This window comes from Zeus faber (assembly GCF_960531495.2).
Source record: "Zeus faber genome assembly, chromosome: 2".
Lineage (NCBI taxonomy): Eukaryota > Metazoa > Chordata > Actinopteri > Zeiformes > Zeidae > Zeus > Zeus faber.
Genome location: NC_137189.1, coordinates 7,418,503 through 7,430,825, shown reverse-complemented (window position 1 = coordinate 7,430,825; position 12,323 = coordinate 7,418,503). Strand labels below are relative to the sequence as shown.

General features: G+C 41.5%; 1 protein-coding gene across 1 annotated transcript; it reads right to left on the bottom strand.

The window, feature by feature from the left end:
- Positions 1 to 2,002: 2,002 nt before the first annotated feature.
- On the bottom strand, positions 2,003 to 12,048 carry LOC307227338 (opsin-5-like; the record flags this gene model as incomplete). Its single annotated transcript, XM_079996618.1, has 7 exons — positions 2,003 to 2,077; positions 3,256 to 3,275; positions 4,306 to 4,360; positions 6,475 to 6,819; positions 7,234 to 7,562; positions 8,322 to 8,618; positions 11,979 to 12,048. The coding sequence occupies 7 exons, from the start codon at positions 12,046 to 12,048 to the stop codon at positions 2,003 to 2,005; spliced, it is 1,191 nt and encodes a 396-aa protein (XP_079852744.1).
- Between the last annotated feature and the right edge of the window lie 275 nt (positions 12,049 to 12,323).

Genomic DNA, 12,323 nt, shown 5'->3' with positions numbered 1-12,323 from the left:
AGCAATTATGTGAATCTCCATAGGAGGGAAAAGAGAAGTTGGAGTCAGCGAAGTGAAGGTTGCACAAGTTGATGATGGAGAGGTGTTGCCTCAGAGAAATGAGCCGGTTTGCTTCGTAGCAAGATAAAGGCCACAGCATGTCATCAACCCAATAACCCCGGCACCAAGTTTCCGAGCATAGTATGCAACAAGACGTAATTCATCTCCATAAGATTGCAACAACAACAGCTAACATAAAACCATCTCCCTTATCCACAGTTAAAGTAATCCAGCAAAAAGCTTGTTTGAAAAGCAACAAAACGTTCTCCCTTCGAATGGCTGGGCAAGCCTTGCCTCATTCCACGATCCAAAAACAACAAAAACCACAACAGCCAAGAAAGGCCATGCCAGGGTGCGACCCTGAGGAGAAACCAAATTAAAATAAAATAAATGTCATGACTCAAATAGTGAACGTTCTTTTGTGCCGGCTGGAGTTATGAGGGAAAAAGAAACTGTGATCATCTTGTTCTAAGTATTTTACGAAGTCCTGTGTATCCACGACACAAGCAGATCAATATACCATCAATATTCTTATAAGTGTGCTCCCAATAATAAAATCAAAATCAGTCCAAATAAATTTCTGTAATGTGGCAAAAGAAACATTACCGGAGGCTCCACATAACTTCAACAATAAGTTAAGCAACTAGAGAGGCTAAGGAAAAATGTGTTTCACATACTAAAATATTTTATTAATTAGGCGTTCATTACTATATTCCAATTTTTATTTTTATTTTTTTTTGAGTATTTATTCTTAGTATACCCTTAAAGGTACAATAAATAACTACAAAAAATAAGCCTGGGATCTCACCAGTCATCAATCTAATAAAAGCCTAACTGGCGTTGATCAATAACATTTGATCAACTATCCCTTAGCTCACATCAATATGTTACCCAACTCCTAAAACTCACATATATTATGTGCTAAGCTTTGAACTGCTAGTCTTACCTTTTGGCAAGGGAGTATTAAACTACAAGTCACATCATGCTGCAGTCTGATTGGAGTAAAGTTGAGAGATTATTTGGCATTTCCAATCAAGTTAACACCTTTTTAAAACAAATATATATACACACATATATATATATATATATATATATATATATATAGGTGTGTGTGTGTGTGTGTGTGTGTGTGTGTGTGTGTGTGTGTGTGTAGCGCACCAACACGATGATTGGGGTGTTTGGGTCCGGTTTCTAAGGTAGCTGCCACTAAGGTTTACCGATGTTGGGTGAAACTTTTAATACCCTACTAATAAACAAAGCGAATGCAAAACCTCACTGTCACACACAGTCTTCACATTGACTTTTGTTTAAAGAACTGACCCAGACAACTCTTTTGAATGAAAATAAGTAACAGTTTACTGACTGCTTTCCATATGTACAAATAATAACTACCCTTTTAATAAAAAAAAACCCAAAACAAAAAAAAACATCAATAACACAAATCAGACTGCTTATAGTTAGAAAAACAAACAGTACACACAAAACTTAAATCCCTATTTCTTTCCCGTTTACACCTATTTCCCAATATCAAACAGGTCAATTTAACTACCTAGCCCGACATTTACCACAACCGTGGGCCCACACATACACACTCACTTATTCGCACCCACGTGTCGATGGATATCGTTGCAGGCCTGTGCGTCGCTGGGGTGTGGTGCTGCCGAAAGACAGTTGTCAGCAGAGGGGAAAAACAAGCCCAACTCACAAGTCCAAAGTAAACGCTGTAAAACAGGTTGTGGCCCGAAAAAATAAAACAGTGGCGGAGGTGAAATCCTCGTTAGGAATCACTCGAACAAGTCCATCACAAGTCCGTCGGCAAAGGCGTCGCTGATCTAGCGATTCACCGTCGTTAGTTTAGCAGACACTCGCACTACACATTCAACCCTAATACACTGCAATTAAGCCAGAAATGTACGTGGTCTTAACATACATTTTTCTCCGGTTTCTTCAATCATTCACCGCGCTACCTCTTCATCCTCTCCTCTGTTCCGTTCTCTTCTTGATTCCTCTTGATGTGTTCGTGCGCCGGCCCATCTCTCTTCCAAGCGAGTGAGAGTGGGTGACGTCACTTCCGTAAACAGAGCCGAGGCGTTGAACAGCGCTACCGTCGATCGATCGTCTCCCCTTCGCTCCCCCCACGCCCCCAACTCTCGTTTTCCCGCCCTAAACCTCCGGCCAATTACCACAGGTGGCACTGACAGATGCCACCGGTAACCAATCAAACAATATCGCTTAGACCTTTTTATTTGAAGTACTTATTCACCTATTTACATTCTACCCTATTTATGATTAAATTGTCTTACTCTTTCATTTAACCATTCAACTAAATTAATTTCAGTTTAATTGCCTTTTAACTTTTAGGAACTAACTTGTTTTAATCCCTTTCATTTACACTGGGCTACATATAAATATATATATTTTGTATATATATGACAATAACATAGCCAGTATTCAATTTGAGACCATCTAAAACCTAGAAGGGCTATTATTAGCATAGTTGCAAATCAATTAAACAATCACTTTCATCTCAAATCTGTGCCTAATTATGTTTCTATTTAATAATTAAATTTACTAGTATTCAAAACCTTTTCCTAAAATTTTGGAAAATTATTCATTTAAATTCAGCAATACTCTTAGTACAATGTAGTTTTTCTTAGAGAACATTAAATAACCTGTGTACTATCAGGATAGACAGATTGATAATACAATGGCTGAGAAAACACAGAAGCAGCCCCCATGGTAATCACACAGATGTCATTTCCAGTAGGACTTCAGGTGGACAGTCATTCCACAGCTCTCAGTTGCAGTAGAAATTCCGATTGCAGTCATTCAGTTTGATGCTTTGTCTGGTGCAGTGACATCACAGAATGCAGGTCCAAAGGAGCACAGTTGATGAGGCTCCTCAACTGCACAACACCTTTTTCAATTGTACATTCGCTGTACTTGGAGGCCAAACACTTGATGTGCGTTGGTGGAGGGGAGGAGCAGCAGGAGTCAACGCTTGCATTTCATAACAGAACTTTGGGTGCTAACAGTTCTGGACCGCATAGCGACGTGGACCAGAATTAAGTTTAAGTCAAAGAAATCCAGGTGTATGGTGATCAGGAAAGGCACATTGATGAACAGGTTGAAGTTGCAGGTGCAAGGAAAAGTGATTCCATCAATAGAGGAGAATCCAATTAAGTGCCTCAGAAAGTGGTTAGACGATTCACTTACCGACAGGAACAACATCACCCCTACAGAAAAGCAGACAGAGGAATGGCTGAGGAGGATTGAAAAATCAGGGCTCCCAGGGAAGTTTAAAGCATGGCTTTACCAACACGGACTGCTGCCAAGACTCATGTGCCTGTTGACAGTGTATGACGTCCCTATGACAAGCGTAGAAGGAGTGGAGAGGAAGATCAATAAGTACCTCCGAAGATGGTTGGGAATCCCTCCAAGCTTCACTTCAGTAGGCCTCTACATAAGATCAGGACAGCTCCAACTTCCTCTGTCATCCATAGTGGAGGAATTTAAGGTGGCAAAGTGCAGAGTCGTAATGATATACAGAGACTCCCAGGATGAACTAGTCAGAAGGCAGGCATCATCACACGATCAGGACCCAAGTGGGCAGCTGACTCATCTATTGCACAAGCTGAAAGCATGTTGAAGCTATGTGACATTATTGGAAGGCCATCCACAGGAAGACAGGGGATGGTAGCTCAGGAGGTAGAGCTGGTCGTCTAGTAATCTAAATGTTGCTGGTTCGGTCCCAGGCTCCTCCTGCTAGCATGCTGTGGTGTCCTTGAGCAAGACACTTAACCCCTAATTGCTCCTGATGGCTGCGTCCGTCGGTGTTTGAATAATTGTAAGTCGCTTTGGATAAAAGCGTCTGCTTAATGCAATGTAATGTAATGTAATGTCTTGGAACTTCCCATTTCCAACAATGGGGGAAGGCAGGAACCAAGGATAAAAGAGCCATGATCCAGGCAGAAGTACGGAACCTGGAGGAGGAAGGAGGAAGGACGAAGGTCAAGGTCAGTGGAGCTAGCATTTAGTTCCAGGCAGCCTGGACTAAATAGGACCCTCCCAAGAGGAAGATCACATGGTGAGATCTATGGAAATTGGAGCCTTTCCGTATTTCTTTCCTATTAAGATCGGTGTATGACACGTTCCCGACTTCAGCAAACTTGCACCAGTGGGGCATGAGAGAGGACCCGCTTATGCAAGCTTGGGCGAGAGGGGCACCATGGCACACATCCTGTCAGGGTGTAAAGTAGCACTCACCCAAGGAAGGTACAGCTGGCGCCATGACAAGGTGCTCATGACACTTGCTCACACCCTGGAGCAAGAGAGAGGCAAGAAACGCAAACCACATGGGAAAGTGACACCATCAATTAAGTTTGTAAAAGAAGGAGAAAAGCCACCAACCACAGCAACAACAAGAACCAGCCTAAATTAATGTGGACCTGGGAGTAAGACTGCAGTTTCCCCAGGTTGTCCAGACAACCCCGAGGCCGGATGTGGTACTGTGGTCTGGGGCAAAGAAGATCATCCTTATAGAACTTACAGTCCCATGGGAAGAGGGGTGCGACCAGGCCTTTGAAAGAAAAAAGGCCAAATACCATGATCTCTTGCATGACTGCAGGGGGAAAGGATGGCAGCCATGGCTGTTCCCGGTTGAGGTCAGCTGTAGAGGATTCCCTACCCAGTCAGTGTGGAGAAGACAGGGAGGGAGAGAAAGACAGAAGCTCGTAAGATGGGGGAGGCAGCAGAAAGAGCGTCTTGCTGGTTAAGGAAAAGAAGGGAGGAGCTTAGCTGGAAGCCAGGAGGAGTAGATGGGCAGTGACTTGGCCACCACTGTGGACCCACTATCGGGAGGGTGTTGTGGTTTATTTCGCTACATTCACCAAAAGTGAATAAAGGGGAAACATCTCTAGATGTAATTGTCATCATCAAATTTGTAAATCAGTAAAATACAAATAGCAATAATATCATCAATTTACAAGGACCTTTGAATGCTGGACATGCTATGGCCTCACTCAACTGTAGAGAGTTTCTCTTTGATCAATCCTGTTCTCCAAGTCCTCCAAGTCTTCCCAACCAGACGCAGTCACATCTACACTGGTCAAAACTGCAGCCAGTGGATTCCTGCTTAAAACTGTGGAAATAAAACACTGAACGGTTGGTTAATTCCTCAATACGCAATTCCGACATTAGCTCTTCTGTGGGATCGGACCACACGGGCTAAACTTTGCTACCAGTGCGCATCAATGAGCCTAGGGCACCCATGACCATGTCGCCGGTTCACCGGTTGTCCTTCCTTGGACCACTTTTGGTAGATACTAACCACTGCATACCAGGAACACCCCACAAGACCTGTCGTTTTGGAGATGCTCTGACCCAGTCGTCTCGCCATCACAATTTTGTCCTTGTCAAAGTCGCTCAGATCCTTACACTTGCCCATTTTTCCTGCTTCCAACACATCAACTTCAAGAACTGACTGTTCACTTGCTGCCTAATATATCCCACCCCTTGACATGTGCCATTGGAACGTGATAATCAATGTTATTCACTTCTGCTGTCTGTGGTTTTAATGTTGTGGCTTGTGTTTATTTTAAAACAAATTATTGATTGGTATGAAAATTTGCACCGTGCAAAAGTTCAACTAAATTGAACATTGGTTGCATGCTAGGTGAAAGCCCCATGATTTGACATCGTACATTTCTATGTTGTTAACCCTGGAAATAACAGTCCTTAATAATCTCTGCAGACATAAAAATAAAAACTGTAAATGGAAGGCAATCATGACATGTTCTTGACAACAACTAAAATGCTAAAAACTAATTGTATTCCAGTTGAAGCAATTTAAAGCATAACTTTATTATTTGTTTGATTCAACGAATAAATTTGACTAAACTCCTCAAGACACAACCATTCTCTATTTGTGCATGAAATTTACTAAATAGCAGGGGAGCAGCCTAGATGGATTGAATGCAAGACAAGCTGATATTATCTCTCAGTCTGTCCCCGTTTGTGGATAATACCACCCTAGAGTAGTTTAGAGGATTTAAAATTATGTCAATCCAGGAGATCATCAGTGAATTGCACAATTTTTTCAGCACTTTTCAGTGATGCATTCAAATCCTTATTGCAAGCACATTATTCAAGTGGAAAATAGCATGCTTGAATGGAGTAAATATCACGGTAAATGAGAAAGCCTTTCAATAACCCGTGTAAACTACATAACACTTACCATTTTGAGACAAAACACGTTGTTATAAAGAGATAAAGACTTTTGAGGCTTGACTGTTTTTCCACCATTTTTCTACCCTTCAGTAACATGGACTGTCCCAAATTTAAAATGTAGTGGATGGACAGATGATGGATGGATGGTGGATGGATGGATATGTAGGGATCCATCCTTCTGCTTCAACTGGAATTAATGTCTCTCACCCAAGCCACTCTTTCTGTCTCTCTCATCCCTTTGGAAGTCACTTCAGCGGCCCTGGTTATCTTGATCGGATCGCTGATCATGTAGATGCCATTATCGGTGAAGTTGGACTTATGGCAGATGGTGATGCCTCTGCACAGCCAGCCGAGCTGCTTCACCTCCCTGTTGAATTTCTTGCTGAAGATGTAGTAGATTAAAGGATTGTAAACAGTGGAGCTTTTGGCGAACATGCAAGGCAGCACTGTGACCTCGGGGGGAAGGGAGGCGCCGTTGTAAATGGACCATAGGCTCACTATGCCATAGGGTGCCCAGCAGCCTATGAAGCCCAAACTGATCAGAATGGCAATCTGCAAGAGAACAGGTGGACAAGGTTGTTAAATAAGGTAATATACAAACAACTAATAAAAGTTACAGTAAAAACAATGACTAAACAAATTATAACGATAGAGGCAATGACTAAATTATTATACAAAAATGGACCGTATTGCACAGCCTTAGAGCTCCAGTCCTATAGGAATCAATTGATATTGATATTCATGCTCATGTTCTTAAAACAATGCTTAAAAAAACTAAGCTAAATAAATTTCACACATTTAAACACTGCACTATTGGTTGATAAAAGAACTAATCATCATCAAAGTAATATTGACATTAACGTTATACGGCTAAAATTCTCAACGATAGGGAGATAGCTGTGAAGTGCATACTTTAAAACATCTTTCATTAAGGCAATCGGAGTCCAGTCAGACACAGACACTTACAGTCAACACCCTGCGATGCATCTTCATTATATTGCCAATCTGGTGATTGTGGCTGACTGAATACTTGTAGGTAAGGTAGAGCTTGAGGGAAATGCCAAAGTAGCAAAAGATGATGATCACTGAGGGAAGGAGCAGGTTGAAGACAAACACAGAGAAGACAAACGAGAAGCCTTCTTCCCTCATCTGGCCCCAGGCCAGCGAGCAGGACAGGCCGAAGGGCTCGGGGCCGTATTTTCCCCAGCCCAATATGGGGAACAATGCCCAGAGCAGGCCGTACAGCCATGTCCACAAGCACAGGATCTTCACCTTCTTCCAGCTGATCTTCTCCGCTGCAGAATGAGGGGAAGGAAAAGCGTAGTTGGACGGCATTAATACATTTGCATTTGATAGCAAGTAAAAATAAAACTCAGTTTTGCTAACCTAAAAAGGGTCTATCTGGTGCAGTTTGAGCAATACAATATATTGTGACCACAATAGCTTGGGGTTTGAGAATGGCACAATATAAATTATTTTATTATGATTGTATTATTAATGTTGTGGCAACGTCTTACACAGTCATGGCAAACAGCCCAGTTATGCTGTCTGATGGTGTGAACCATTGACTTGCAGTAACCATTGGCTAGTACTTCACTGCTAGACTACTTTTTCTATTTGAAGAATGCGAAAGACAACAGTGATTACACTGTAATAGAACTATGACCAGTGCGGATACCATATAAACAGGGTTCCAAAAAACAAACAATAAAAAATATATATTTTTTTATTACTCTTTCATCCTTGTTTGCAAGTCAAGTCCAGTTTTTTTCTATAGTCCTTATCGCTATACTGTCTCAAAGGGCTTCACAAGCCAACATTTGACCTAGGAATCGACTGCATCCCCTAGCTTTAACCCCCACCCGGCCAAGGAAAACCTCCCAGAAAAAAATGACGACGAAACCATAGAATAACCCTTGAGGCGGGGCCACGAAGGGAGGGATTGGCCAGGCTACGATGGATGCCAACCGTCATTGTCCGACAAATGCAGTCAATAAGCTGTGCTTATCACTACCTGTAGGTACCCTGAAGGATCCGTCGTTGAAAATACTCACTGGAGTGCTGCTGATTGAGGGAGATGATGATGAAGCGCACTATTGCCAAGACCGTTAAGCTCATGATGCTGACCATGCCAAAGAAGAATTCGGCGAAGCTATAGTAAACACAAGTGGCCTCCCCACCGAGCCAGTGGTGGTTCCAGGCGGAGGCCACCGCCAGAGGGTAAATGGTGACAGCAGCTCCCAGGTCTGTCACCGCCAGATTGACACTCAGCAGCTCGGGGGGCTTCATGCTCGATGATCTCTTGAAGGCCATAATGAGGACCAATAGGTTTCCCACAATGGAGAACACAGCTGAGACAGAAATGGAGAGTCAGAAGAGGGTTGTTGAAAGATAACAAACCGGCTTTTTTTGGCCCACAGGAGGAATCCAATTACCCAACTTTGGTTGCGGTGGGCCCATTGTAGAAAGGGTCAATGTGCAAACGTAGCTCATTTGAGTGGGCTGCGGCTCTGGTGTTTTATTTTACACATCTTTGGTGATAACAAGCTGTTATAGGTTCATTGATCTCCGCTCTCGACTATTTATAATGAACGCAAGGCTGTGTACACCCCTGTTTACACTCAAACATCACCGCATATTCAGTGTCAGGTGACAATGGGCCTCGTCACCACAACAAATAACGTGCATTTATTTGAAGATTGAGACGAAAGACGAAAACATTGCAACGTCACTCTGATTAGAGCAGCAATATGAAAACACAGGGACCGATGCAACTTATCAAAGTGAGCGGCCCCAATTGAAAATATAGTTTAAGCCAGAGAAGTATGAAACATGTTCTTTTAGATATGTTCTGTTCTCAGGTCTCTAATCTCAATGAGATTCTCGCAACAATGGCAATTAGAGAGGGACTCATTTACTTTTATTATTTTTATTTTGGAGCCAGCACCACTAGTTTTAGACGCTGCAATGCATATTGAAGCAACACATTGATTCTAAAAACGAATATTTCTTACTGTCTTTCAAAACTGACAGTGCTTTATTATTTGATTTCCACATTGCATATTAGGAAATTGTTTCTGTGACTTCAAAAATCAAATATCTGCTTTATTATCTGATAGAGCATAGGAGGAGCTCCGAATATATATTACATAGAAACAATTATATATTTTACGCATATTACTATTTTACGCATATACTGTACTCAACTTTGATTAAAAAAATCGATAAATATGACAAACATGTTGTCATCTGATGCTTCTATGTTTATGTTTTCCGTGTACATGTTTGGTTCTATGTTTATTTGTCTCACCCGTGGTGATTCTTCCCCTCTTGGAGTAGTTGGTTCTCCAAAGAGGGGGATTGGTGGTGGTTCTATGTAACAAAGAGCTGCGTTCTTGTCATCCAACAGGTCGTTCACAGGACAGAGTTATTGCAGCAGTTCTTGATGATTTAAGAATTAATAAAGTGTTCCATTGCAGGTTGAAAACTTGAACTCCACTTACAGACTAACTCTGTCCTGAATGCAATGGCACAAATACTCCATATTGTATTCCCAGCATGCAGACAGCACAGGTTAAAATAAATAAATAAATAAATAAATAAATATATATGTATATTAATATATAACTGATAAATTAAACATCAATATATTAGTCTTAAAATGTTCCATGATCCTGTGTGCATATAAAATGACCCCCAGTTCAAGAATGTCGATCGAGTGTTTATTTAAAATCAGAACGTGTGACTGCAATACTACATTGATCGGCAGAATCATGTGGCTGAGCTCATTACATTCATGAGGTCACCGGAGCACTTGCATAAATGCTGAGGTGGGCCTTTTATCCTTCACAGTAATTAATAGTGGTAGCTTCCTGCTACTATATACAACTGAATGTTTATTTGTAAATTAGTAGTCAAATTTGCTATTCATCATTCAAGACTGCTGCTTTTTATCCTGAAATGTGTTATTCTACACCCTGTCTTGCATAATGGGCTCATTCCGTAAGCGTGCATAAAAACTCCCAAATTTTTTAACACGTTAATGATTCACTTAAACTGATTCAGAGCATTTCTACATCTAAAACAATCAATAATCAAAATAGGAAGCCGCCCTTAATTATAGTTAATAGTAATGTGGCTTCACAAACGCGTCATTTGTTCCTTATAGCTGCAAAAAGGAGTAGGGAATCAGAAAGGAAGCCGACACTTGTACCTGTCAACGTATTATTCCATTACCTCACATGGAGGATCTACGTCATGCTCAATGACCTCACTGCATACTTACAGCTGACATTAAATATGATGTGATTGTTCTCCGTCAGTGGTTCGCAAATTTTCTGGTACCCCTTCACACATTCAACCTCCAGCTCCAGCTCCCCTCAAGCACCAGGGTCAAACCCCACCCCCCTCCGACACACACACACACACACACACACACACACACACACACACACACACACACACACACACACACACACACACACACACACACACACACACACACACACACACACACACACACACGTTATATAAGATACATATATTATACAGCCTGTATAAGACAGTTTGAGTTATTTCTACTCTTTATTTAGCCATCTTACATATAAAACCCTATTTGCACAACAGCTCACACATACGGCGAAATTGTGAATTGTTGTTGGACGGATGATGAATGGATGAACGGTGGATGGATGGATCATGGATGGATGATGGATGGACAGACGGACGGATGGGTAAACATTTTGTTTTGATTAACTACTTATTATAGACGATTGCATTGAAATAGAAAACACTGACCCTCCAATACTCAATTGGTCAGAAGTGGGGAAGGGGACCACGCAGGGTCACATGTGTGCATTATTATTACAATTAAATAATTATATTAATTTCAATTACATCATTTTCGCAGATGTCAATTTTTTCCAAATATCAGTGTGTTAAGTATCTAGTCAGTGCGTTTCCAATGGGGGATTGGTTGAAAGTCTCCACCTGCACTTCATTATAGATGGAGGACCTTTTTTTTCTCATCTGATGTTTGAGATCTGTGTAGTTTAATGTATTATTATTTTACCTTAATACCTATAGTTAATGTTATGGAAAATCTTTTTTTGGAAATTACACCAAGAGTTCACCGGAACGACATTTTCTAATTGTTATTGCATAACCTAGAGGTTTTTCCTACAGCATGACGCCCCAATAATTACCCCTTCAAACGAACCTCAACCTCTATTTTGAGCATTTTAACTTCGATGCCATTTGCTTCGATTAAATCGTTGAAAACCATTTCTTCAAATTCAATGTAATTACATGCACGATACAACTTCGTACATACCATGTATGTACAACGTCAAGTCCCGCCATGGCCACCGAAAAAATACGATTAAGTAATATTTTTTCAACCCTTAATCATCACTGAACCACCGAAAAAACGAGTCATTGGATCAAATTTACAAATGGCTTTATGTATTTCACCTTTATTTCTCAGGTGTTCTCAACTAGAAATCGAGAAATTAACATTCACACTTTTAAGTTGAGAAAACAAAGCATAGCAAGTTTTAAAGTAAAATCAAATATTTCAATCCATATATATATATATATGTATATATACAGGGGTTTTTTTTCCAGTTAAATACATTTGCTCGCATCACATTGGAATATTTCCAGGACCTCTTGGTAACGCACTACACGGGGACCATCGCTTGAAAACTCACCCACGACGAGCAGGTAAAGCCCCACGCCCACGTCCAGCGCCGGTGACAACTTGGAAGAATAGACGTCCATCGAATTGAAAGGCGAAGGGGAGATTTAAATGCCTCCAAAATGAACGCGCCACTCGGAGAAGCAACGGAAGAAGAAGCGCACTCCTCGGATGGAATAGACGACGTGGACGTGACCCCTCGTATCGGTTGTCCAGGTTAATATATGTGCGCCGACGGGTTTTGCGCTCGGCGCGTCAGTTGCGCTGAGTTGCGCTCCAGGGGGTTTCTGCAGGTGACAACCGCAGCTACAGGTGTGTAGAGCTGCAGGTGTGTAGAGCCATTAAAGGGGGAACGATG